A 27,856-nucleotide genomic window follows, 5' to 3' on the forward strand; every position below is an offset into this window, starting at 1 on the left:
TTCTCCAGCTCCAGGAGCTGAATTACTCTGCCCACCAAGGGATGAGCTCAAGACAAGAAATCCCATCTTAGTGGGGCTTATTAGCTTGAGGGCAGTGCAATGCTAATCCCAGCTTTGCAGCCCTTCCTCCAGAACTGACCTGCATCCTGCCAGGACACTTGTGCCTGTCTGTAACACTGGGGAGGCAAACCCCAGCAGAACAGACCATTCATGCATTGCAGAAACTGAAAGAAATAATCCTCCTGTGGGAAGCAGGGAGAAAACACGACTGTAGAGAACAACTGGCAGTTCTGTGGGTTTCCCTCTTGGATTTTAACTGCGGTTAGAATGAGATGAGGGATGGCAGGGATAGGAAACAGTACAAGTGAAAAGACTGAAAGAGAAGAAAAAAGAAATCCCAGCTGAGCAGCAAGCCTCAAGGCAGAGGTGAATTATAATGTGCAATCTGAAGGAGCAGTAGTCACAAGCTGGGTATATGGTAGGAGATGGATTTTTGGCACGCAGGAAAATCCCCATCTCTTTAACCACAGGTAATAATCAGTTCCACTGGGCAGAGTCCACACTCAGGTGAGAACACACAGCAGCTCTGTGGGTGTGGACTCAGGAAGAGTCTGAGCTGGAAAAGTCATCCTTGACTTTGTGGCAATGTCCACAAATATGTGGACAAAATTTTAAAACTCTCCTGCAAAATCTCAAGACACAAGTGGTGTAACTAAACACAGGACCAAAGAATATCCTGAGTTGGAAGGGACCCATCAGGATCACCAGTCCAGCTCCTGGCCCTACACAGACACCTCAATAACCCCACCCAGTGCATCCCTTGGGAGCATTGTCCAAACACTCCTGGAGCTCTGGCAGCCTTGGGACTGTGACCATTCCCTGGGGAGCCTGGGCAGTGCCCCACCACCTCTGGGAAAGAACCTGTTCCTAATATCCACTCTAAACCTCCCTTGACTCAGCTTCAGCTGCTCCCTTGGGTCTTTCACTGGTCACAGAAGCAATCAGTGCCTGCCCCTCCACTTCCCCTTATGACGTCAGTGCTTTTCCATTAATCTCATTTTCTGGCATTGTAACTGAATTGGTTTTAGATCAGATTTCCTAAACACTCAAGGCTGAGGCAGATACCTTCTGAGTAAAACACTGGGCAAAAGTATTTAGGCTTTAATCTCATTGCTTAATATTACCAGAAGAGAAGTATGAGGTGATCATTCCCCATTTAGATGCCCTGTACACAACGGGAATAAATCAATAATACAGGCAGAAGATATAAATCCAGCATATTTTGAACAAAAATTTGGATTATTTTTACACGATGTGTGGCACCCAAAAATGAAAACTGAAGAGAAAAAACAAATCTGATAAGAAAAATACTTATTTTTCTTATAAAAATAAGTATTTTTATAAGAAATATAAGGGGGAAGGGTGGGGAAATGTTGTCTTAACTGAGTCTTGCCATAAGGGCAGCAAACCAATCCGTTCCAAATGAAGGCGCATCTGAAGTAATGAAACCAACAAAGCGAGCGCAGCCTTACCGCACGGAGCGATCGTCGCTGCCGGTGACTGCCAGAGGCTTCTTGGGATGCACGGCCAGGGCCCAGAGCTCCCCCTCGCAGTGGCCCTGCATGATCAGCATGGGCTTGTCCCGCTCCCTCACCAGCACCTCGAAGATCTCGCTGTCCTGCGTCCCCGCCAGGAGCCGGTCGGCTTTCCAGCACACGCTGCGGATGGACAGGCCTGGGGGCACAGCGGGAGCTGTCCTCAGTGCCAGCCGTGCCACGGGGCACAGCCAACACCGCTGGAATTCCAGAGCTCATTCCCAGCTGACATCTTGGGCACTGGGGTCACACAGAACATCCCAGCTGATTCAAAGCTCAGGGCAGTTCTGTCAGATTTTCTCCATTTGGCACACAAAGAGAAAGCTCAATCCTGGGAAAACATGCCTGCTCCACACTTTGGGAATCTAAAAACCAGCTCCATTTCACAGGATTTAAAGATCTAAATTTTATATTAGATTAGATTAAATTTCATGTTAGGGGTTCCTGTGACTGAAGCTGGTTTATTCCTTTGAAGTGCTTTACTTTTTCGCACATTCAAATAAAATTATAATGGTGAATTTATATGGTTTGTGCCTATTTATCACTTCTCCGCATTTATCACTTCTCCACTTTAATCAAAGTGGATTATTTAAAAAAAAAATTATTCTTTTTTTTCCATTGCTTTATTTTTTCACGCATTTAAATAAAATTGTAATGGTGAATTTATATGGTTTGTGCCCATTTATCACTTCTCCACATTCATCACTTCTCCACTTTAATCAAAGTGGATTATTTAAAAAAAAAACATTAAAAAAAAGACATCCCTCCTCCCCAAACGCAAACCAACAGACTTTTGCTTTGTATAACTTTAAGAGAACTTGATCTTATTCACAAATCTGATCCCTACTTTGCAGCTGGAATTTTACTGACCACAAGCTCAAAAACACCCTCTCAGCAGGCTGATCAATTTGGTAGCACTCTCTGGTCAACTGCTTGCAGGGTTTGTATTTTCTGTTCCAGTACACAAAAAAAGTTTGGATAATAGATCTGGATGCTGTGAGATGTGAATTAATAAAGTCCATTTGTCATGCAGTCAAGGTCACCCACACCATCATTTTCACATTTTTTGGAACCAAATACATAATGCAGTGAAATACTGGTCACATAAATAAAATATTCTCATCTCCTGAGAAGGTTAAATTAATCCTAATTTATTTTCCTGTCCCCTTCCAACAGCTTTTAATTTTTCTAATGCCATTTTATGACTTAGCTAAATTCATACTGAAGTTCTGACTTTTATCTTCTTCTTGGTACACACCAAATGACCACACAATGGAATTCAGATTGGAATTTGGTGGAAGATAGACATTGTTAAGACTGAGAATACAAACACACCTTTGGATGTGGGAAAGGCAATGTTCTCTGTGAACACACCGCACATGAAGAAAGATTATCTGCTCTCAGGGTCTGTTTGACAGACAATGCCTTTGCAAAATGCTTTGGAAAAATAACTGGAAGGGAGGGACAGAAGGTCCCAGGTAAGCATTAAGGCTCCACCACTGCTCGAGGCTACAGATGTGCTTAAATTCATCAGTGCCAATGACAAGTGAAACCCCACTTCCAGAGGCTGGGAGTAGCCTCAAAGGCAGTTTTCACTTGCCCAGATCTTTGCTTTTTGGTTATTTGTTGCTACTGTTTTCTAGAAATTCATGCTAAACATTATGATTCAGGCTGCAAAAAATGACATAAAGGCAGGAGTGCGGAGCGCAGGGACTGCTGCTTGGGTGTCTTGGACAACTTTTTGAGGGCTAAATTCCATCAGTGAACACTACACCCTCGATAAAGCGTGCATTGTGATCCGTGAGACTACAAGTGCTTCAAAGCATAAAATAAACTGATGATTGAGCTCACAGGAAGCAGGATTTGATTCAACAAATGTGATTATCACAAATTGAATAACATTCTCTCCAACAAATCTGCCAAGTGCTATCATTCCAAGTGCATGAGTAGAGTGTTCAGATGGTCAGCATCTCTGAGTCTCGGGTTCCAAAAACCTCAATTAGTTAAATGAATTGCAAGTAATTAATTAATTAAGGATTGGCTAACTTCATTCTCCCATTTTAAGGTGTTTAATTAGTTCTCACTTATCTTCTTGCATTTGCATGGTGGGGAGCAGTGATTTCATCCCTGTGTTTATACCATGAACCATGGAACACTCCGCAGGTCACAGAATTGTCAGAGAGGGAAGGAAACACAGATCCAAAAATAAATAAAGTCATTAAGTGAAAAAAATCAGCAGTATGCAGAGACATCTATGCTTCACATTAAGTGCTGTCACAATCCATTATCCAGATGTGTGAAAAACCATTAAAGGAATAGCTCATTACCTTTGTATCCTTGTTCAGTCTCCCTGAGATCAATTTTAGTAATAGGTTTGAACTCAGTGTCCCACAGCCGAATGCAGCCATCTCTCCCTCCAGTGGCAAAGCCTTCTTCACAAGCATACATACTAAAAATTCCAGCCTGTCAACCAACAGCAGCCCAAGTTTTAAAGGTCTTTACAAGCAATTTAAACACACAAAGCAAACGTTTTCAAACAGACTCTTGTTAAAGGCCAGAAACTGCTGGGCACAGAAGTGTTGCCCATCCAGAAAGCAAACCAGCAAACACAGCTTTTATTTCAAGTGCTCCACTCGAGTGGTTTATGTAGAAACCTTTGTGCATATAGCAGTGACACAGCCTACCTGCAGAACTTCAAATTTAGGTTTGGTAATATTATGACAAGGACAACTGAATAACTAGTGGAGCACTTAAAGTAAAGAGCTACCCGTGATAAACAAAACCAAGCAAACAAGCAATACAAATATTCTTACAGGAGCAGAGGTGACTGAGACATTCTTTCATGAATTCAGTTCAGACATCGTTTGGAATCTGACAGGAACTGAAAGAGTGTCAATTCATTCTCTTTGTTGAAAACAAGTTTCTATTACAGTTTGAATTCCTCCTTGGTTTTGAAAATGCCTCATGATTAATGACAGTGCTGAACTACCTTGGAATAGTTCAAGGAATGTCTGCTGAGCCAGTATTTTATCAGGAAAACCTTGCTTAGGAGGTAAGTTGAACTGCATGGAGATAAATACAATGCAGAGAAGTCCTCCATTTTCAAAGTAGCCTTGTGCAATATCTTCACAAATTAATATTTCTAATTAGTAATTATACAGAGATTGCATGTTAGCAATGGCAAATTCCGTAATTTATCACATTATGTATAAAGGGGTTGTATTGAATCATTTTAATGAACCTAACTGAAATTCTGCAAACAGAATTCTGCTAATATACTACAGGGGGCTATTGCTTGCCAAAGTCATCCCTCTCTTATTGCAGTTTCATGGTAGTTCCTCAGGTAAAATGTCCCACTGACTCCAGTCTCTCTGCTTTCATAAATCAGAAACTGCTTTTGTAAATAATCAGTCCTTAGATCTCACTTGAAGAGGTCCTATGATGAACTGTCACCATAGCTAATTTTGGAAGATCAGAAAAAACCCGTTATTTTTGCATTGCTCTTTCTAGAACAAAATTATAGGGACAAGTGTTAGATGTCATACCACTTTTCTAAAGAAAATTGTCTTGTTTCCTTTTGTTCCAAAATCCCCACATCAGAATGCCATTACCCACAGTCATATTCCAAATGGGAGCAGTTCTCAAACACATTTGAAATAAGACAAGGAAGTCCTACTGTGCCTTTATTTTAGCAAAACCAGAGACAAATTAATTGTATTAGACTGGTTAGAAATCTAACACAATCCTGCACGTCCCCCTTTCACTCTGTAATGATGAGAGCTCCAGACTGGGGGTGGTGGTTTGTGGGTGTGTGTTGTGGAGGCAATTGGAGTAAACTCTCTGGAGTATGGCTGGAATGCAAGCTCACAGATTCAACAGGCTTGCTCCACACTGAAGCTCTTCTGAGGAATCATTCTCCAGCATTGGGAATTTCAGTGGTAAAATTCTATTTAAGCCTAAATAATCTGCTTACCAACTATTTTTTAAGTAAACTGATCATAACTGAAGCCACTCAATCTGTGAAACTTTAGGTGTACAGACTTCACTTGAGGTTTGGTTTACTTGGTTAGATGGAGGCTATAAATACCAGCAGTGCTGGCACTATCAGCTCAGCATCTGTTGGCAACACGTCAACAAATACAACATTACATCTAAGTTCTTAATTGCTGAACAGCCTCAGACATCCTTCTGACCCTAAACAGAAGGAAATCTTTGTAGCTAAGCCCTCAGGAAGTTTTTCAATTCAATGAACAGTTCCTTATCAAACAGACATGAAAACACCACTTACACTGTGTGCTCCTTGAATTGTGCGGACCAAGTTGAGCCCTTTCCAAACATAGATGTCCCCATTTAAAGCCCCAGAGTAGGTGATGTCTTCTTTAGCACAGGCTAAACACAGGATTGTTTGGAGATCTCCTGTTTTACCAAATATTCCTCTCTTTGCTGTCAGGGCGTTTCCACACAGTGTCCAAAACTGTGAAACGTAAATGGCAGATCAGGAGAGGTTTCTGCAGAATTTCTGGTTTTTCACATTAGTGTGCAGATCTCAGACACACATCCTGACAGAGCAGTGTCTGGGCAGGCACTGAAGACATTCCTTCAGTCCTATCAGAACACCCACTACTCCAAAGCCTGCCCATTTCCCAAGGAAAGATCCAGGCAAATATAGTACATCTAAACCCAAAACAAAGGATCAAACTGCTTCAGGGGGTGAGACTCAATGCTGCCTCACTACTGCCACACTGCCCCTTCTCATTCTCTCACTGTCCTTTAGCAGCTTTTGCTGGGAAATGCCATCCAGACAAGTGCATGTTTTTAAACCCAAGCAAATCCCATTTTTCTTGTATGCAAAACACAGCTACAGCACTGAAGATAAAATACTTTATCTTACACAACCTGTGTGCTGGAGCAGACATTTCTGTCCTTCTCCAGAGCACTGAAAGAGTTCTGCCCCTCAAACATAGTCACAGTTACTGAGAAGCCATCTGTTCCATGGGGACTGCAAACGCTCGTACATGAGACAACTCCCTGACTCCCAGAGTAACAGGTTCCCAAGCGTGGAAAGGGGACTTCCAGCTGCCACCCAAAAGTCATTAACATTTTGCAAAAAGGAATGGGGAGGAGAAGAGCGAAGAAAACAGAAAGTTTGTCTCAGAAGATTGTCTTTGGAGGTGAGCTAGAAATATCAGACTACTTGTTTTTTAATGAGTGGGGTTTTTTTTATTTAAAGAAATATAATCTATCAAGCAGAGACCACAGTTTGTGTACTCAGCTCCCCCTCAAGGACCAGACCTTCTGGGGAAGGCAGAATAAAGAGAATATCAATGAGAGATGTGCAAGAGAAGTGCTGAAATCTCCAGTCCTGTCAGCACCAGGACGTTCTGGACAGGTGCAGATACAGAACAGCAAATCTCTGGGGTGCAGCACAGCACAGTGTGTCAGTGGAGCCATCCCTGCTCTGCCATCTGACAGACACTGGGGAGACACTGGACAGGAACAGTGATGTGTCTGACATGGATTCATCATGTCCATCTATTCCCACTTCATTTGCCTACGGCCAAATTTTTAGGTATTTTTCTAAAATTCTTTATTCCAGAAAATCCTTGGATCAAGATTTTTTATTTCAGCTCCTTCTCTGTTGTTAATTCAATTAAATATTCCCTTTGCCTCTTAACATCAGCCAGTTTAGAAGGCAGAGGGAATACTGTCCCCAGGGCTCTCATTTCTTCAGTAAAACCTAAATTCTCCTCCTTTCTGGTCAGCTGAGGAAGAAGTGCGAGAAGGAAGGAGTTCTCTAACACTGAGGCAGCAGTGTTAGAAGGGTGGAGGGAGGATCCTGAGCTCAGTGAGAGATTCCTTAGCTCCTGGGCTTTACCTCAGCTTCTAATCCCTGCTCAGCCAAATGATCCAGCAGAACTGGACTGCTAAAAGAATAAACAGCCCAATTCCCAAGCAGCAGTCCCAATTCCCACAGTGATACAATTCCTTTAGAGCTGTTATTATCACATTCCCACAGCCTTGTACCAAGGAGCTGCTGGAGCACCACTGGAGGGGAACACAGAGTAATTTCCCCTCCATGCTGCTTTTTTCCTATTTTTTGGCATTCCTTTATCTCCATGTATTTACAGTGCCTGGTATTCTCTCTGTTCAGGGCGATTATGGCCATTTTAAACAGAAGACAGGTGCCAAACAAGCACAGGTTTTGGAAAACAGCTTGCAGAACACAACAGATGGTATCACTGCTGCCAAAACCACCCACAGTTTGAAGCAGTGGTGGTTTAAGGGCACGAGCTTCTCAGGAACCAGAACTAGAGATATTAACTGGTTTCCTAAACTTCTAGTTAAAGCTCTTCCCACCCCAGTCATGTGAAATAATTGCCATCTGTTAGGAATGTTTTTGAGGAGACAGGAGAAAAATAGAAACCTGAAAGGGATATTGGCAGACAAGGATTTGTTTCTAAGCTTTCCAAAGTCATAAGAATGTTTTATCCTAAACATCAAATATATATGCAGGTTTCTACTTCAAACACTTCCATAAAGGGTGACTTAGAGGAGCAAATAATGGGGCACCAGAGTTTTGTCTCTGCAGGCCCTGCACAGCTCTCAGTGGTGTTACCTGAGAAGCCCAAGTGCAGGTCATTCTATTCACACTTTTCACCTTGGATCCTCCTACAGCTGCACAGTGACCCTCTGTGATGCTGGATGAAGGAAACCCCTGAAGGCTGAGACCATTAGGGTGGAATGGAGCAGGGAGAAGACCCAAAATTATAAGTATATAATGATGAAAATTACATCAAAGAATCCTCCTGACTTTCTTGTTCAGGTAATCTGCAGCTCAGGCAATACTGCATGTCTAAACTGGCTTCAAACAAACCATTTGCAAAATGTTCACATAAAGAAAGAAAAATATCATCTGTCCTATATTTCAAGTCCTCATGAGGTAAGAATACAGATTTTTATTTTTTTTGTGCAAGTCCTTTTTCCAAGTAAGCAATGAAAGCTCTTTACCTTTATGTGCTTTACTCCACAGCTGACAATTCTGTTTGGCTGATATTGATCCCAGGAAATATCGAATATCTGTTAAGAAATATATTAAGCTGATATTTTAACCTATACAGTAATCTAGGTTCAGCTTGCTTTTACCAGTGCTTAGCCATAATTTCTGTTGTAACATACTACTAAAAATGAAGGAACACTATACAGATAAATTTGGAACTCTGTGTAATCAAAAATCAAGGCAAACACAGAGGGTTCCTCACATAGTTCTATCAACACACTTGATCACTGTCTCCCCACTGCCAATCCATTCCAGCTTCAGGATGTTATTGAATAAACAATATTTACACAGGCATTATTTCCCACTCCCTCTTCTGTACAGAAGCTCCTTTTTCTGGTTGGGAAAGTCTACTGGAACTAAGATTTTAGTACTTCTAGCCTACATCCCAGAGAACTCTGATAATTTGGAATCTGATTTTGCACTTAGTGAGGTTAGCATTTCATAGATGTAAAACATGTTATAATATGATAATACATATACAAGTTGTCAGAATGTGTCCATAATTTATTTTAATGTATGCAGACATGTGCTTATATATGTCAGGGAGGTATTTTGCTTATGCTAAACCTGGTAAAACATTTTCTAATCCTGAATAACATTATAAACTTATACCTTATTAAGGTTACAATGGTCAGTTCCCATCTCATAATCCTTTACCTGAAGCTAACAGAAAAGAAATATTTATCTCATTCAAGTTTCTTCTACAGGTAACTGTCTTAAGGAAAACTGAAAGGGATATAACTAAATTTGCCCTCAGAATAAATTGTCTTTTTGACACACTCGGAGACAAGATGATATTTGTCCATGGAGCTCCCATTTCACATCTCCTATGAAGAGCTATAGATCATGCTACTCAGTGTGTAGGTACAACGTATTTCCTCCCAAGGCTTACTATCAGTGCCTTGTGCTACGTCTGGCACAATGAGAAGGAACAAATATCTCATCCAGTATTTTAAAAGCCAGGTAGAACGACCAGAATTACCTTTGCATCAACCTAACAGAAACAAAAATGATTTTTGAAACACCCATGCAGCTCCCAGACAGAATCCAGGAATGCTTCCATACAATTACCCTGTCAGAGTGGCCTGTAGCTGTTGCCAGGAGCTTTCCTCTCTTCCAGTCCCAAATACACACCGTGTTTTTGGCATCCAGTCCCACGGAAGCCAAACGCTGAGGAGAAACAACAGCAATCCAGTTAACAGGAAATCAACCCCAAATCACTTTGCTGTAGCTCCCAGGATTATGTGCACAAATGGATTTTTCCACATGTGACCTGGGTTTGAACCACATTGCAAAAGCAAAGACATTCATGCTCAACATTTACTCACTGGAGAAAGTACTGAAATGTCTCATCTTCTCTAAAAGGTCAGGTTATTGATTTCAGGTTACCAACATTCCAAGTGAATTTCTTACCCTGAAACATCTGAGCTGCTTGTTTCAGGTGCACACCTCTAGCATTCTGATTTAGTAATCTGATAATAAAAGGGAAAGGGAAATAAAAGCTTTCACTATTTCCAACTACTGCTTTGTTCATTATGCTAGTTTTGTTGAGCTTTAGAACCAGAACTGGATGTACTTTTAATAATTGCCTTTTTTACTGCTTAGTGTATCACATCACCAGTTAAAATAAATAAAACAATGAACTAATTTTATTGGTCATCAATTAAAAGAACTTAATTTTAATAATTTTCCATCTCAATAATGGAAGAAATAAAAAGAACAGAATCAAATGGAAGCGGCATTCTGGCAGGGAAAAAGCAGAGTGCATCAGTCTGTGACATGCCCAGAAGATCAGCCATTATTGTGGAAGTTGTAGGTCTTTTCCCTTCCAGTGACTGTCCTAATTTTGTCCACTTTACATGAATTCCATAAAAAAATTGGCTCAAATTTTGAGTAAGCAAATTGTTTAAAATCTGGAAGTGTCTGTGATAACACAAAAGGACTGAGCCAGCAAAGAAAACAAGTGTCATTACCACAGACTCCTCTAAAATGCTGTATTAGGAAAAATATTAAATGCAATAAAGCTCTCAATAACTGACTAACAGAGAGAGGAAATGACTGTTCATAGAGGAACAGAAGGCCCCAGTTTTCATTCTGCAGCAATAATTCAGAGAGCAGGTGCTCAAGGCCTTTTCATCCCATTCCAGAGTGTAAATACCAAGTGCAAGTCTTCCCTCCTGGGAGAGCCCCTGGACAGCCTCTGCACTAACTGCAGTAGGTTCTCACACTCCCCACTGTCTCAATAGTTACAGTTTCTTCATTTAGAGGAATGAAGTAGATGTTTTGGGACTTTAGTTTAATAAGAGATGACAACAAGCATTACCCCAATGCAAAACCTGCCTAGTGAATAATGCAGAACTCAACCACTGTCCCACCAGAAAATGCACCAAGCAATGTGGTACTAATGAAAACAACAACAAAACAAAAACCCTCCAAAAAACCCAACTCAACACCCCTCACCACCCCCACCAGAAAAAAACTATTTAAAGACTTATACCACAAGTTCCTCCAAGTCCAGTCTCCTTCCACAGGAATAAAAATACAGAGAATTTAAATGAGCTGTTCCTAGAGGAACATAAGGTTTTCACAAGGCAATCTGGATACATGCTCAGATATTGGGAGGAACAAGGTTCCCTTGGAGGGTTCACCCTACAGGAAGGGCAGAATTCTGTCAATAGGTTCTGACTCATAATGGAGCTGTGAGGGTGAGTTAAAGAAGTTTATACAGTGGAATAATTAAATAAAATTATGTTTTTGCAGGAAGTCACAATGTGAAAGGATTTTTGTGCTTTAACATTACTCAAAATGCCAATAGAACTCTGGGTGCTGGAGCTGATCAGCATCAGTGTCACACCACTCCCAGCTGCAAGGCCACTGAGAAACTCCTCTGGCCCAATGGCACTGAGGACACAGAAGAATCACACACAGGAGCCCTGCATCCATCAGCAGGCCAACAGTGGGAAATGGAAATCAGACCTCAGCACTGGGAATGGCACCTCTTCCACATGAGCAGACAATGCCTATACATGGCTTCCTAAATGCCTCCCCCCAGGGTACTTTGGCAACAACCACGAGGAAGAGTTAGGGCCAAGGGAAGTTTTTCATCCAGGGAGTGCAGGACAATCTGCAATTATACTCCCTTGATTTTAGAAAGCAATTTAATTCAATGTTACAGTTGTAACACTGCACTGGAAAATGAAGTATTGAGACTTGTCTAAAAGAGACAGTCTCAAGGAAAGGGGGACTTCACAGACAACATGGAGAACAGAAATGTTCAGTTCCCTTGAGACTGCAAAGTACAGCACAGCTACTAACTAGCAAATTTGATAAAAGAACATAAAAGACACACAGGATATTAAAGGCAGCTGGAACCAGTAGATAAAGAGATAATGAGGAACCTGAGGAGGGCTTGTGGCAGTTCTGTAACAAGAAACACCATTGCATGCCCTGAGAAGTTCAAGGCAAGGTCATACTGCTGGCTCTCAGTGAGAACAACCCCCAGAGACCCCTTCAGACAGCCCTCAGGACCACAAAAGGAGTTCCAGTAAGGGGCAGAGGCATAGAAATTAGTTCTAGGGAAAGTGGTGTTTACGTATTAGCTGGGAAATATATTGTAATATGTCTGATCAGGAGGGAATAAATGACCTGTTGTAAAGTTTCACAACACACATTTGATTAGAGAAAAAAAATGACTTCTCCAATAGTATTCAGCGCTGGAGTAAGGAATGGCTGCTTTCTAAAACTTCAAATTGTGTTAGGACGTTCATTCCTTAGCTGACTTTGGTATCAGCAGGGAAAGCACTATGGGAAACTAAGAAGTACTTTATATTTTCTTTTAACCTTGGCCTGCTGATGAAGTCTCCTGCCAGCAGAAAAGTGGTAAGTGCTAAATTTCCTTTTTGGTTGAAACAAACTTTTATTTCTCCTTCTGGAAGGGAATATGACAGAATTCTATTCAGAGAACTACCAGAAGAAAATATCTGCCAAGTAGTTTAGGCACATGATTAAACAATTATTTTTAAATCTACACAGATTTGGAAGATCTGGCATTTTTAATTTTTTCATTAGATGTGTATACATTATGGCAGTACCCTTCCCACTCCATTAAAAATATTTCTAGAAAGCATATAAAAAAGGGTTAATCTGAAATAAGAGCAGAAATTGAGCTGTGGGGTATTGATAAAATAGTTCAGTATGAGGCATCTGCTTTGTAGGTAATTCTGTGCAGGGGAGATGTTCGTACTTTTAAGCAGAAACTGTAGTTAACTCCTGATTGAAGACATTTTTAATTACAGGCAAAAATGACAGCTCCTCATTAAACATTTGAAGGAAGTGCAGTTTCCCTCCTGCCAAATGGCAGCTCCTGCTCAGACAGAAAAAGCCCAAACTAAAATATGTATTTTTAAATAGCAACACTTCTGCAAGAAATTCAGCTCCCATCAGGACTGTATTAAACACAGGTAACACAAAATAGGAAATCCACTCCGACTCTATTTGTCTCCAGAAACGGTATTGAAGGTACATAAAATAAAGGAAGCATTCAAGCTCTCCCCTGTGTATTGATGATCTCCATTTATTAGAAACTGTAACAAATCCTGTGCACACTCATCTGCACGCCCCACCCTGTGGAACATGGGGCCAGGGAAGCACTGCAGAATGACTGCGCTGTGTCCATGTGGGGTCATCTCCAGTCTGGCCAGGAGGACTATTTCCCCATAATTCATCCAAAAGGAACAGCTATCCCAGAGTTTCTGGTCCAGCAAAAGTGAATTAACTCGGCTCAGAGAGAGGTGAGGTGGCCTGTTTGAGATCCCCGCACATGGAGCAGCACTTGCACAGGAACATGCAAGAGCTGAGCTGAACCCATGGAGATCCACTCTGGGAATGCAGCAGAGTCACCTGGGCTTTGCCTCTGCTTCCTTTTATTTAGGAAGTGGAGAGCTGGCAGAACTAGTAGTGAAAAGAATACAGTTCTTACTGCATCTGTACCATTCCTGATTGCTGCATTTATTTGTGTTTTGGGGCTGAAATACAGATCTTCCCTGGCTTTTAACAGCCTTTGGATACAAAAGAAGGAAAGCTTTGCACTAGGAGGTGCAAGCAGTGTCTGTTTTGCCCTGTGACAGACACCAGCTCCCTTGGGAATGCTGACTAAACAAACCAGAACTGCCAGCAGCTCTGAGCTCCAAATACTCACAGACTTCCTCCCAGGCCCTTTAATTCTGGCTCAGCACAGCAGCCTCTCCTGCAAAGCCAGGAAGAGCAGCAAAGAGCCAAGATGCATTATCCATATTCATGTTCTCCAGCAGTGGTCGTTATCCAGATATAAAAGTGTTCAATGCAAATTTTTATTTCCAGAATAAAATTTCAATTTCTCAAGTGCAATTTCTCAAGCACTTCCAGAAAGGGAACTGTCACTGTTCTACAAGGTCAACTTGAGTTTGCATTTTAATTACAGCAAGCACTCATCAGGGCCTTCATGAAGGCCTCCACACCTCAAACACCCTCCAGGCTCATGGGTCTTCACTCCAATGAGGTGCTGAAATAGCTTTAAAAAAAAAGTTTAACCACCAGTCTTATGAAGTTAAACATGAGGGGAAAAAAATTAAAAGCATTTATTTGTGAATGAACAATATCTTAAAAAATATTACACCATTAGAAATGTTGTTCTGTTGATCTGAGGGCTTTCTTGTCTGAGGTTTTGGTATCAGCTAATCTAAGCATTCCTAAAAATACTTTAATAAGTATTGCATCAGGAAACTCGTCAGGACAAAATTGTCATCAATAATGACAAAAAATTGCACAGCCAGATATTTATTTATAAAGCTCTGTGAAATATTTTTCAGATATATGTGAATTTTAGGTCTATTTGCCTGAAGCTTTTAACACTGCCAGAGAGAAAAAAAAGCATTATGTTTAGCTGGGAACAGCCCACCATTTAGTTATATTTTAAATTTTGTTTCCAGATATCATATCGACTAATCATATTGTAGAAAGCCACACTGTGTGTCCTAATGCCATTATTCAATTAAATTGCCAGTGCACCCCAGCCAAGGAGACTCTCCCAGCAGTGAGATTAGTGCAGTTCTTCTGCCAGAAAAGCTGCAGGGTTCTGAGGGCTTTGCCAGGAACTGATTTCTTTGGACAGCAGGTGACAAGTACATGGTGAAGCCATTGCAGTTAGGCCACAGAGAGGCATTTCTGCTCTGGATACCTGTCCAACACCCGATGCCTCCACTCCACTCGGATGCCAGGCTGTGATTTCATCCCAAAAGCACCTCCTGAGCAAGAGCTGCGTTTGCAGTCCTCCTGCTGCAATTACAATTATGATACAAAGCAAGGCCTTGAACAGCAATCACAATTCAACTGTAACAGGAGCCCCATCACTGCAGCCCTGTAGCTGCTGAAACACCAAACATTCAAGGTGCACCTCTCAGTGAACCAGAAACACAGCTGAGTTCAGAGCCCGGAGGAGGAGCTGTACTGACCTGGCCGTCCGAGTCGAAGGCCAGGCAGGCGACTCCGTGCGTGTGCGCATCCTTCAGGACAGACACGGTCTGGACACGGTAGGAATCCCAGATGCAAATGTAGGGATCCTTCCCAACCTGCCCTGTGGCTACCAACGTTTTATCCGGGTGAACTGCAAGGCTGCAAACAACACACTTCAGTTATAACACGCTTTGGGAATGATCACAGCAGCTGTCTTCACAGCTCAGTCAATTCTGGTATTTACTTAAAATGTTTTGCTGAGACTGACACTGTGAGTGCAGAATACAATTTATCATGTAATAATATTTTAAGTAGAAAAACGAAAAGCATAATCAGAGAATTTTTAAATACTTTTGATTGATAAGCTGATTGAACACAGACTCGGATCTTAGTCTTTCACAGGTTTGTAATGGATGATTTTCTACTAATTATCCTCTTTTGCACATCAGCTCAAATATTCTGAAATATGGACCAGTGGCTGAATAACGATATTGTCCACAATAAGAAACACACACAAGAAATCCTCTCATCTTCAAATGTTTAAACTCAGCAATCTCAGAAGAGATATATGTGAAGTATATTGTTTCACCAGAAGTAAATTGTTTCACCAGAATCAAACCATACGTCTGTTCACAACCCTCCAGATATTAAAATAAGAATAAAACCTCTCTGGAAAGTCATATGAATACAAAGGCACTTTTACACAGTTACCCAGGAAACAAATTTGAACAGTGGCTGAGTATGTGAGCTACACATGGAAAAACAAAACATCCTATTAATAAACTGGCACTCACCAGGTGGCTGAGGGGAGCTGAATACTTCTGCTATCCCAGGAACAGATAAAACTAATTATTACGAAAAGTTAATCAAAAAGCTTAAAGTTTTGTAAACATAGGCATTTCATGGAAAAAGAACAATTGTAGCACAATTTAACTGTTTTATCTTCCCTGCCCATTCCTCCTTCCCTCCCCAGGCTAGAGTTGTACATTATATTGTGTGTCAGCTAATTCACCTCAATTCTACACCTATACAGGCAAGAAAAGGTGGCACCACAAACTAAAGGTGTGGTGGCTGTAATTAAGTTAGAACACTTTTCTTCAAGAACCAGAAGGAAAAGATTAATTGGGCTAATCTCCCTCACTGCTAGAGCAGAATTTGCCACCATTTAGCACAGAGCAGTTCTCACACACCAGAGCCTCTTCTTGGGTTAAGAGCACGAACACATTTCCTAAACATTAACATGTCTGTACTGAATGTCTCTGGTATTTGTTTTATCCTTTTTGATGCATGAAGTCAGCCAGTGGGGGAACTAAAATTAGGCAATAATATCAATTTTTGGCACCTAAATTAGCAGTCTGATTTCCCAGCCGCGCTGAGGACATTCATCTCCTGCCACCAGCCTTTCCAATGTACTCCCCCTGCCCACGTTCAGTCTGGCTGTTAGATAACCAAGGGCTTATTTTTGGCAGGCAGAGCAGTGGGTTAGAGGAAGGAAATTAAGCCAAATTTCAAGAACAACGTTGGTGACTGTTTATTACCTACATAGGACTTATATGTTTGATATGTGTTGAACTATAAAAAAACCTCTGTTACAGAGGTCACGTGCTGTCTTCAGGGTGTAAGATTTCCATGCCCTCCTCTGCCTCCTTAAATGGGTATCAACTTCACTGACTGTGTTTTGAACTGTAAAGGTGCCTTTTCTAAGCAAACATCCCATAACTGGACCATTTGCAATGAAACAACATCGATACTGGCACCACTGGAAGACACTGAAACACTGTTATGTTATATTATACGGAAATACAGTTAGAAGAGACAAGGCATTCAAACAACAGGAATTTATGGTATAGAAAACACATTATTACACAATTAATTCCTATTCCTTCTACAGGGAGGACAAGATGTAAGTAAGGTGGGGAGAAGAAATTTCCCACAAAAACTTCTCTCTGTTTTCCAGGTTTGAGGGAAAAGGACATGAACTCCCTCTTGCTAAGGAGCTGGGATGCAAACAAGGGATCAAAGCAGCAGCAGGTGCTGCCGGTGCTGCCCACTGGCCCTGGCAGCCACTTCCCCACACAACAAGAACTTCTCTCTGTGGCAGCAGCAACAGGAGCAGCTGCACACACAGGGAAAGAGGCAGAGATCAACTGCTTTGGGAGTGCCCATTCCCTTCCATCCAGGGAAGGCAAAGAAAGCAACGGGATTCCTGGCTAAATGCACTTGTGTAAGTTCCAAAGCACTCTGACATAGCTGTAAACACCTCTTTAATCCAAGTGCCTCCAATGGCACTTCTACACAAACAATCCATTCAGGATGAACCAATCAAGCTCAGGCAATATTTTAACATTATACCTCATTAATAAAAAGGTCTATTAGGAAGATCCTTCAGGGAACATTTCCTTTTCCTTCCCTTCAAAAATTAACAAGCCTGAATCTAAGCATCCAAGGCTGGAACAGTGTTAATTTAGGATAATTAAAGATGCCAGACACGTGTTCCAGCAGGGTCTGATGAAATGCTCTATAAAAGTCATTAGTGGATCCATCTGGTCTGGGGGCCTTGCCAGATGGGAAACTCATACTACCCCCACAATTTCTGTTGCAATAATATCCTGCTCCAAGATTATTTTTTTTTAATAACACATTAGAAATCCAATTGACTAAAAGTATTTGTTTCTTGTATAAATTGTATTTCTCTCTATATTGCTTTTCTGTAACAGGTTCCATACACTTGTAAACAGAGTAGGGATCTGAAGTTCCAAGACAGAGCTGAGTAGAAAAGTTTAGATGTGGCTCAAGCCTCAAAAGGAGTTACAGAGAAGACAGAGGTGCTCTTTTGACACGGATGCACAGGGAGAGGACAAAGGCAAGAGAGACCAGCTGCTTTGTGGGAAACGTTGTCTGGATACAAGGAAAACACTTCTCACTAAAAAAACTAAAGATCAGGATAATTGCTTAGAGAACTGGTAGAATTCCCCCCACTGGAAACAGTGCAAGACTTAAGTGGCTCGACAGGACCCCCAGATAACCACATCTAAGGCTGTGCTCTCAAGAGAAAGTTGGAATGGGTGATCTCTGGAGGCCCCTTCAAAATCAGAGCTTTCTATGGCTCCAAATACCAAAATACATCAAGAAAGTCTCAAGTAATAAAAGTAAAAATGCATTTTGTCTCACAGCAGTTAACTTGCATTAGATAATTGCTCCCTGATGCTGCAAAAAGTAAGCACTTGTGTTATCTTTAATAAAGGCATACAGAATTGAGGGAGACCTTGAAATGGGAGTATGAGATGTGAGACAGAGGTTAAATCTCACTACTCTATCACCTCACTACCCCATTTAAATCTATTTATTTAAATCTATCACCGCACTACCTTATTTATCAGATAGGCAAAACACCTTTTCGCTGCAGTAATGAAAACCTGAACATTTGCTTTTGTAGTTTTGGTGCATAATTTATAATTTCTATTTCAAATGCCATATTAATATGAATATTTCTATAATCATCCTATCAACGATTCATTGTTCACACAAACCAAAGCTGGTTTCCAGAACATCCCACCTGACAAAAAAGAAACTGCTCTTTGAAAAGGAAGCAAACACCTGCAATTCTGAATGAAACCACTCAGGTGGACTGTCACCAGCTTTTGACAATATAATTCCTCCCAAGTGCTGGGATGTTTTGCAATTTAAAGCAGTATGCAAATTTGATGCTAATCTAAAATAACTTCAGATAGTTAGACACTGATCAATTAATCTCTACTTCAAATCCATCCAGTTTTAAATTTGGAATAACATTTCCTGTTTAGACAAACCTTTACAGAATTCTACAGTTTCCTAGAACTAGTGCTAGATCATTTTAATAGAGACTTGGGGAGAGGCAGATGCTGTCTGTATTCTATCAACTCTCTTCAGTAAGTCTTTTCACAATGAAAGAGTTGATGTTTCTTGTTAAAAACCATCCACAAACCCCACAGTTTAGCAGAACAGAGAACACACCAGGTCCTTCTTCAGAATTTAGGTCAAACTTGTGAAGTACTCAGGGCACAGACTCTGCTACACTTGAACAATGGACATATTAGACAACAACAATTTTTCTTCCTCTGTAACAATATCTCTGAAGAAACAATATTTCCAAGAAGCTCCAAGTGCATCCCAAAATAGCCACAATGTGCCAGCAGGTATGTCCCCTTTGTTGCCTCCTCCTGCTCCTGGCAGGACACTTCCAGGCTCCTGGCAGGCCAGCAGCACATGGGAACACCAGGGAGCTTCTGCATTTTACTGCTCACACAGTGCTAAGGACAGAGCTGTCCTCACATGGCAGCGAAGAACACAAACACTCACTCAGCAATTCCTCATTTCACAGAGCAAAAGGAGTTTCTTTCCTCAGTTGTGGGGTCAAAAGGGAACTCACTGTACAGACAGAGCTATTTTAGCAGCAAAATAAGGCAGGATGCAGCCTGATCCCTATTTCTGAATACAACACAAAACATCATCAAGCCCTTTTGAAAGGATTAATGGAACAAAGACCAGCAGTAAATGGAAGCAAATGCAGGGCGCTTCAGGAGCAAAGGAATATCAGAAAAAGAAGAGGAGCCAGAAAAAGGGAAGAGGAACAAGGCCACAACAAAACAACCTGCACAAACCCCTCCAGATCTGTAAAAATTGAGAGAACATTGAGCAGAAAACTGCTGGAATGTGACAGGTTAATCTTACATCTAATCTCCTCCCAAATGAGTTCTGAAACACTAACACCACAACCACGTTTTGAGAAAATCCAGCTCTTAATAACACAGGAGATTGTGCACGAGCAACAATCACAGCTCCCAACATTTGCCCCCTCCAGCACAAGCCTGAGACCTGCAGAGCTGGCAGGCAGATCACACACCACAATAACCAATTTCATTTGGCATGTACCATAGGGCAGGTGAGGGAGGCTTTGGGAGGGCATTGCAGGCATGTGGAAAAAATGGGAGAACAGAGAGAACAGATCTGTCAGCCCTGAGACTCAGAGACCCTCTGTGTGCACATATTTGCATGTATAATACAGCTGATACACTCACTTATACAAGTGAATGCTTTTTTTACACATCTGAACATATAGCTCTAATGATACTTTTAAATATCCTAAATATTGCCACATGCTTCCTGCAAACAACTCAAGTACAGAGTATATTTATCCTGACAAAATAAAAACATAAATGCTGATAAAAATACTGCAATGGCAACATTTTAATTTACTGGCTTGATTGCTACATAGCAATATCTTGTTTATATATATGTATATCAGAGAACAGTATATGTGTACAGAATTATGGGCTTTTTAAAAATAATTTAGGCATTTTTTAGGTCCAGGCTCTTACTATCTGCTGGTTTTCCTCTCCATGCTGTCTGTGTAGGAAGAGGAGTGATACAGACACAGGTTCTAGCATTTACTCATCACTCTGCATCAGCTCCCTACTTCCAAGAAGCCAGGCTGCCTCTGAGCCACAATTCCAATGGCCTGCCCCAGCCAGCTCCCATCTGCTCCTCTGAGGAAGCAAACAGCCCCAGACCAAATGAAGTCAGACTTCAGAGTGGCTGCAATCACTGTCTTGGGCTGGGCCAGTAACCAAGCCCAAACTGAACAACTTATGAAGTGGATGTGCAGCTCAAAGGTCCTGGAAACACACACATGAACAGCTACTGTTCAGCTCAAGCACACTTAGAATGCCCTGGGAATCCTAGGAGCATCTTGACAGGGGTTTTATTTCTAACTGTTTTCCAGGACTCACCTGAGGTACAATGGTGACAGAAGCACACAAAAGTTATAACCATTCCTGCCACTCTTTATCCTTGGAAAAGTCCTGCTGACCTGCTCCTTGTGCCAGTGTTTGTTATTCAAGCCCATGGAGTTATTCCACCACATGGCAATAAGGTTTGTTCAGCTGCCCAAGGTTTATCAGAACTCCTGAATGATCAGGTCCCAAAGGCCTGAGCATGGAGCACATCAAATTTCTCACGGCACCATGGAGCTACAGAGGGATCAGTCAGGCCAGATTTAAAAAGTAAATGGCTTTTGAACACATGATTAAAATTTCCCCAATAACAGAAGGTGAAAGACGCAAAAGAAAAAAAAAATCCCTGTTAAAATGTAATGCTTTGAGCAAAAGCATTCTACACTTTCATTAAGACCAGCTCTGATTTACACTCATATGCATCCATACACAGAGAAATATTGGGCAGATTCCCAAATGAAAAGGGAATAGCAGCACAACACGGTCCTTCAGCACTGAGGCTCCTCCTCACACATGGCTGAAGTTCTCTAATGATTTATTTCCTTGGATAACTCATGGATATTTTGCAACTCTTGAGCTTCTCCCAATGAAAAGCAATCCTAGGAGATTTTATCCAAAGCCCACATTATGACACTGAAAACTAAGCAACAACAACTGTTAACATCCTTATGAATTGTGGGTTTTAAGTAACAACTGACTGGAGAAAATACCCAGTATTTCTTATGATCCACACCACCCCATAGAACCCTGCTGTGTAACTCTGGAATTCAACCACAATATTCCAGTTTTCCCATGCATGCTCAGAGCTCCCATTTGAGTCTAATATTTGCCTTCATGATAATGAACCAAACACTTGTTTTGATGGCCAAAGCAGTTGTAAATAAATACCCAAAACAGATATACATGACACCCTTCTCTATATAAACATTGTGATTTGATGCAATCAGTAAAATGGACCTGAAACTATCATTTGGTAAAGAAAAATCTGCTAGAATTGGAGACTAAAAAGAGAGGGTTGGGAAAGAGCAATAACTGTACTTGGTTCAGCATTGTATTTGTCCCTACCCTATTCTATGCTTATGATACTTTATGGACAATGCAACACATTCTGTAATAAAATACACAATAAAGCAGCAAGTAGATATTGGCCTATGATGCTGAGATAAAAACACCAACTTAAATGCTATCAGTGATTTCTCAATACATGGAAAGCTAATGAAACACTGCTGTAAATCCAGTGCTGCTCAACAGGAACCAGCAAAACTGTGTTCATCTGATATAAGGAATCTGAAGGCCAGTTTGATTGAAAATATAAAATTCATACATCAGATAAAGCCTGGAAGTGAAGAAATCAGTCACATGTTGGAGCTTCCTTAATTTCCTGTGTTCACCTTATTCCAGCCTGACAGTGGAAACACCAGAACCAAATACAACCCAGACCAGAACACAAACCATGTACAGCTGCTGGCAACCAAACCCTTTATTTCTCCTTTTTCATCACACCCAAGGGCTGAAACAACTGAATGGCCTGAACGTCGCTGTGCCTCTCCCACAAAGGCAGGGATGTGACATCACTCAGGCAAAGATTAAGCTGACAGCTCTACAACTGGTGGTCACAGCGAACAGGAAATCTGAGCACTAATTAATTGCCCACATGCACTAATTAATTAACTGCCCGCAGCATGGTGATAGGTGCAGATGGCCCCCCGTGCTTGGCAGCACAGCAGGAGATATTCCCAGTGGGAGATTCTCCTGTTCCCTCCAGAGGCTGACTCAGGCACAACTGCTTTGGCATTTCCTCGATCTACTCTGCTTTTTGTATAGCCAACAGTCAGCACTGAATATGGGTATAACTATGCAGATCACAGTCTGAATCAAAACATTTGCAGCTAAAAAAGAAGAGAGGGAAAACGGGAAGAAAATTTTGGAAACAGGACAGACAAAAGACAGAGCTGACAAAAAGAGGAATCATGGGGGAGCTGCAAAATGAATATAGAAGATGTGATAAAAATAGCCAAAAAGCCCAGAGAACAGCCAAGGAGAAATAGGAAATACTGCAGAGAACAAGGAAAAAAACCCAGCCATTGTCACAACTTGCCTGGATCACTCCCACTTTCATTTTTAGTTTAAAAGATTTCATTTCATCCTCTTGAAAATCCCCAGGTATACTCACATCTTGGAGAAATTGTGTGGTCTAACAAAACTCCCAGGCTGTTGCTAAAAAATTCACACAGGGATAATAATACTGTTTGCATAGGTTTGCCCTCACCTGATTATCAGAAATAAGGATTTTAAGCCTAGGGAAATTGTTCCTTTTTCAAGGGCAGCAAACACACAGCTGCATCCTATTTGAGCCTTCTTCTCATGGCTGTCCTGCCCTACAACATCTGAAGTTTAGGCACTTGAATGACAAGGAGAAGAGGAAAGGGTTTGATTCCATAATGTATGAAACCCAACACACACTGAGCTGCATTTCACAGGTCAGAAGCAGATAATCCTTTGTATACTGAATGTCTACAGGAATGATAAACGTAGCAATATTAGATATGGCTGGTAAAAAATGTTCAATTTCAGACCCCTCAGGATAGTGGGAGCTTTCAGTGCTACTAAGAAAGCTTTTTTTCTTGTGATCTCACAGGAATGCAAACCCAAGACCAACAACTGTTCTCAGAGAAAATATCTTCCTGTTTTAGAGGTTGAAAATCAGCAGAAACAGGAAAGAAATAGAAAGTTCTTATATGATCACATGGAAGTCCTGCTCTCTGTTTGGCCATGCTGAAGTGAATAACATCAGCTGGGGCAGAAACCACTGCAGAGCAAACAGGAGCCATATGTAACATCAGAATGGGTTTGTTCTCTGAACTTCCAGTCACAATGGATCAGCAGCAAAGTCATGAGCTATCAGTTCTATGAACGCTCTTGCCAGGCTTCTGAAGTTCTGCTTCACCAGTTAATTATACAGAACACAAATACAAACACTACTCCTAAAAATTCAAACACTGTTTATAACAAATACTTATTATAAATACATTTTCCTTTCTTCTAACAATTCAGACAAGAAAGATTTCTCTACAATTATCCACAAAACAGTTTTATTTTTCTGAGAAGGGCACTTACTAAAATAAGTGTGACTTTTGTTACCTTGCTTTACATTGTATGACATAGCCTGAATATTCTAAGTATCAAGTGTCTCTTTTGTGTGAGCCAGATTAAACTAAACCTCTGTTAAACTTCTCAGATAACAGAATTTACCTGATTTCCCACAGCCTATTCTAGCTGCAAGACCTTACCTAGCTATAGTTTATTATTAAACAAAAAGCAGCTAGGCACCATTGCTTTTAGAGCAAACATACAGAACAATTAAAGATCAAAACCAACACCTTGATTTCACCATACTCTGCTGTCCTGCTGATGACAGAGTTATGCAGCACCATGGCAAAACCAACAAATGATTCACCAACAGCATACAAATACTCCACATAAACCCCAGAAAGATAAACAGGAAAACACCACAGCAACACACTCAGAATTTAATGCTGATTAGAGTTTCTCACTGCTTCCCTTTTAGCCTTCCCTCCTTTCCACCACAGGCTGTGTCACTTTGGCTCTGTGGTTGTTTAAAAAAAACCTAAAAAAAGTCACAAAAGCACTCACCAAGGCTCCGGAGCAGCTTTGGGGAGAGCAGTTTAACAATTGAACCCTGCTCCAGCTCCCTCCCCACTCCAGCTGGCCCCGGGTTGTTACAAATGAGGGCCCGGCAAGCCCAGCTGCAAGGACTTTCATTGCTCGGGCTAGCTCTGTTACTCCCAAATTGTGCTGATTAAATTCAGGTGAAACACTCACCTGAGAACAATCTGTGCTTAACAGGTGGCAGACAACAGGAAATTCCACAGGACAGAGCTGCTTTTTATCAGAACAAAAGCAGACTCAAGTTCACGTCAATTTGATACCACAAAATTCATTCTCCAGCCGAGGTCTTTTTCCCAGTGGAATCTGATGTCTAAGACAGGAATGTTACACTAAACATCTCGTGGATCTGGGGTGTTTGCTTGGCTGAGTGGAGGTTTCTAAATGTCTACAGAAAGGAAGCTCATTTTGAAGCTTTTTACTGAAAGAAAATCCTTATTAGTCACAAGTAAGCAAAGGACACACTTTTAATGGGAGCTTGGCTCATGGCGCTGCCTGCAGGTATTTGAAATGTGTCCAGAACTCAGCTGCTCACACTGAAGGATGATGTGAATTTTGCTCCACTTGTGAAAACACACCTCAACTTTTGTTGAAAATTGTGAAAATACTCTCAACTCACATGTCTTAAAAAAGTCACCACCAAGACACACCTTCCTTCACTCAGCACATACAAATATTGCTGAGTTTATCTTTACAGAAATTACTAAAATAGCAGGAAACTGTTATCCTTTGTGTAAAATCCCAAAAGTGTGCGAGTTAAATAAGCTGCACCTGTACCTAGTGGAAGGCAAAAATTCACCTTGGTCATTTTTAGAAGTTAATTGTATACAGAAATTATAATCAGGAAAAAGGTTTATTTTTTTTGTGTGTGTGTTTCTTGGTTCATTGATTATTTTTATGTGAAAAATAATAGTTCTAGGATGCTTAATTGTCAAATCAGCTTTGTATAGTCACTTTAAAATGTTTTAATTATTCCACTTTTAACTTCTTTTTAACACTTAGTATTTTCCGGTGATGTTGTTGAATATTTCCTCTAATTCATGTACTACCATGTTTTCTAAGTATTTTATTTGCTTTTATTTTAAAAATGTATTAAACTAAGGAGAAAATAAGGGAATGACTTTATTAGGTACTTAGAAAATAAAGTTCACCCCAGTCTGGAGTGCCATACAAAAGCAGGCTGCCTGAGCAGTTAGAAAGTCCATTTTATTATTCCATCAATCCACTGTCTAATGGAGTAAAAGAAAGAAGCAGCTTCAAATGTAAACATTAATAATAATTTCACATGCCAAAGTAAAATATTCCTTTGCCTTCTGGAATCTCACAAAGGCTGTGCAAGCTCTAGATATGTATTTTTTCAGACTCATGTGGATATGAGCAGCGCTTTCAGATGAGAAGCTGTAATTCATCAGGACTAGAAAATCAAATTACTTCTTAGACTTCTACAATAGAAAATGTTACTCTGGAGAGTCCAAACAGCAGCAGTTAATACCAACATGCCAAGTGCATCAGACGTCCCCTGTCTCTGCTACAGCTACTGAAGTGAAATAAATCAAAATGCTCTTTTCCCCATAGTTGTTGCACAATCGTAATATTTTAAGTGCATATTAAAATGTAGGATTTGAACACAATAAATTCAGCTAACTCAAGTTACTGCCCAGGGTCTGTGGGACACACCCCAGAGTATTGTTATTAGAATTTTGTACTGCAAACCAGCTCCTGAGCTGATTTGGGGATTCACATCTTTTGTTGTGCTCCCAATATAGGCAAACAGATCAAATGGGAAGCAGAATTAATTTAGGTAAGGGTGCATTGGAGGAATTCCCAGATTTGTCATAGAAGAAAGAATAAAACTGAGGAGGGTTTCATGCCAGTAGTACCTAAATTTGCTGGTTTAAATTATCTATGTTACAGTCTGCAGTACTGATACACTTGCAGCTCAGCTGAAATTACAGCTGTCAGTATTTTCTGATCAGATTTGTATTTCTGAAAGCAAAAGATTAATAGAGATGACTGGGACACATTATCCATATTCTGCTCTCTCTTGCAAAAATATCAGACGAGTTGAGAAACAACCAGAATTTTAATGCATTTTGCATACATTTGCTTTTATTTTTGTATTCTGCATGCAGCTGGAATAAGTAAAAAAAGATCTGTAATCATCTCAGAATTAGAAAAAAAAAATTGAAAGCCAAAGCTTTATTCTATATTCATCATTTAAATATTAAAATAGTAAGATTATATACTTTGGCTTTCATGATCTTATAACAAAGCCATAAACATATCTAGAAGTGTTTTCACTTTTACTTTGGAAATGAGATTCATAATGTGACTGGAATACACCTTAAAAAATATTGTTTTGTTTAACATGGTATTAGATAATAGTAACTTTTTCATTTATTTAGAAAATTACTGAAATGATTGCACTTCTGTGTAATAATATTCAAGTTATCTTATTTGGCTGAAAACAGGGCTCACTGAATGGGATTTTTAACTTTTTCTAATCTATCCAGACCAGGTCCAACAGGATGTCACCCCTTATCACTATTTTACAACCTCCAGGTACAGTTCAAAAATCCCCCATAAAACCTGGAGACTGGCATGTGTTTTCTAACACTTCCTCTTTTAAACCTCCTTCACTTGGAGATGTAGGTTTAGGAAGAGGAGCCTTTGTAGGTTTTCATTTAATGCCTTTTCATGTAATACCCACAACTGAGTCCCAGTTCTTCCCAGGCAGGTGGAAATAGCTTGTTCCATGGAGAGTTGGTCTCTCTTAGGTTTCAGGTGAGTGTTTTGGGAACAATCCAGCCCCTTCTTCAGAACAAACACCTCCACTGATGAATTTAATTGCCCTCAGCCACTCAGGGGAAGAGCCACAACATAAATATGGATTTTCATGCAGCAGGGTGAGAATGGAACAAGCAAACAAACAAAAAAGGATGCAAGAACAGAATGAAGAGGAAATAAGACAGCAAAGAAACCTCCCATATATTATTGCAAGAATGTCTCAGAGTTAGAGAGACTGAGGCAGCCTTTAGGGGGGTGACTGTGGGGTCATGATGAAGAGCAGATTCCAGCAGCTGAGTGGGAGTTTAATTGATAACTCTGAAGTCACCTCCCTGAAGGCTGGTGAGAAGCACTCATCTTTATTCACTCTGTCAGCTGGGCCTTCTTGTTACAACAATGTAAGAAATAGAAATAAAATTAATTCGAGAAAAAAGGAAAAAATATTCAGTCAAACAAAGCATAACCTAAAA

The 27,856-nt window shown here is 40.7% G+C and overlaps 1 protein-coding gene across 1 annotated transcript in view; it reads right to left on the reverse strand.

Moving 5' to 3' along the window:
• The window catches only part of EML6 (EMAP like 6), an 82,190-nt gene that overhangs the window by 41,958 nt on the left and 12,376 nt on the right, over positions 1-27,856 (reverse strand). Inside the window, exons 2-7 of the mRNA XM_041473927.1 lie at positions 15,141-15,300; positions 9,724-9,822; positions 8,604-8,672; positions 5,884-6,069; positions 3,923-4,058; positions 1,533-1,734 (exon numbers count right to left, since the gene is read on the reverse strand). Of these exons, the coding sequence (XP_041329861.1) occupies positions 1,533-1,734; positions 3,923-4,058; positions 5,884-6,069; positions 8,604-8,672; positions 9,724-9,822; positions 15,141-15,300 (852 nt within the window). The remainder of the gene's footprint in view (positions 1-1,532; positions 1,735-3,922; positions 4,059-5,883; positions 6,070-8,603; positions 8,673-9,723; positions 9,823-15,140; positions 15,301-27,856) is intronic.

Source organism: Pyrgilauda ruficollis, unplaced genomic scaffold, assembly GCF_017590135.1.
Source record: "Pyrgilauda ruficollis isolate IOZ18807 unplaced genomic scaffold, ASM1759013v1 scaffold31, whole genome shotgun sequence".
Lineage (NCBI taxonomy): Eukaryota > Metazoa > Chordata > Aves > Passeriformes > Passeridae > Pyrgilauda > Pyrgilauda ruficollis.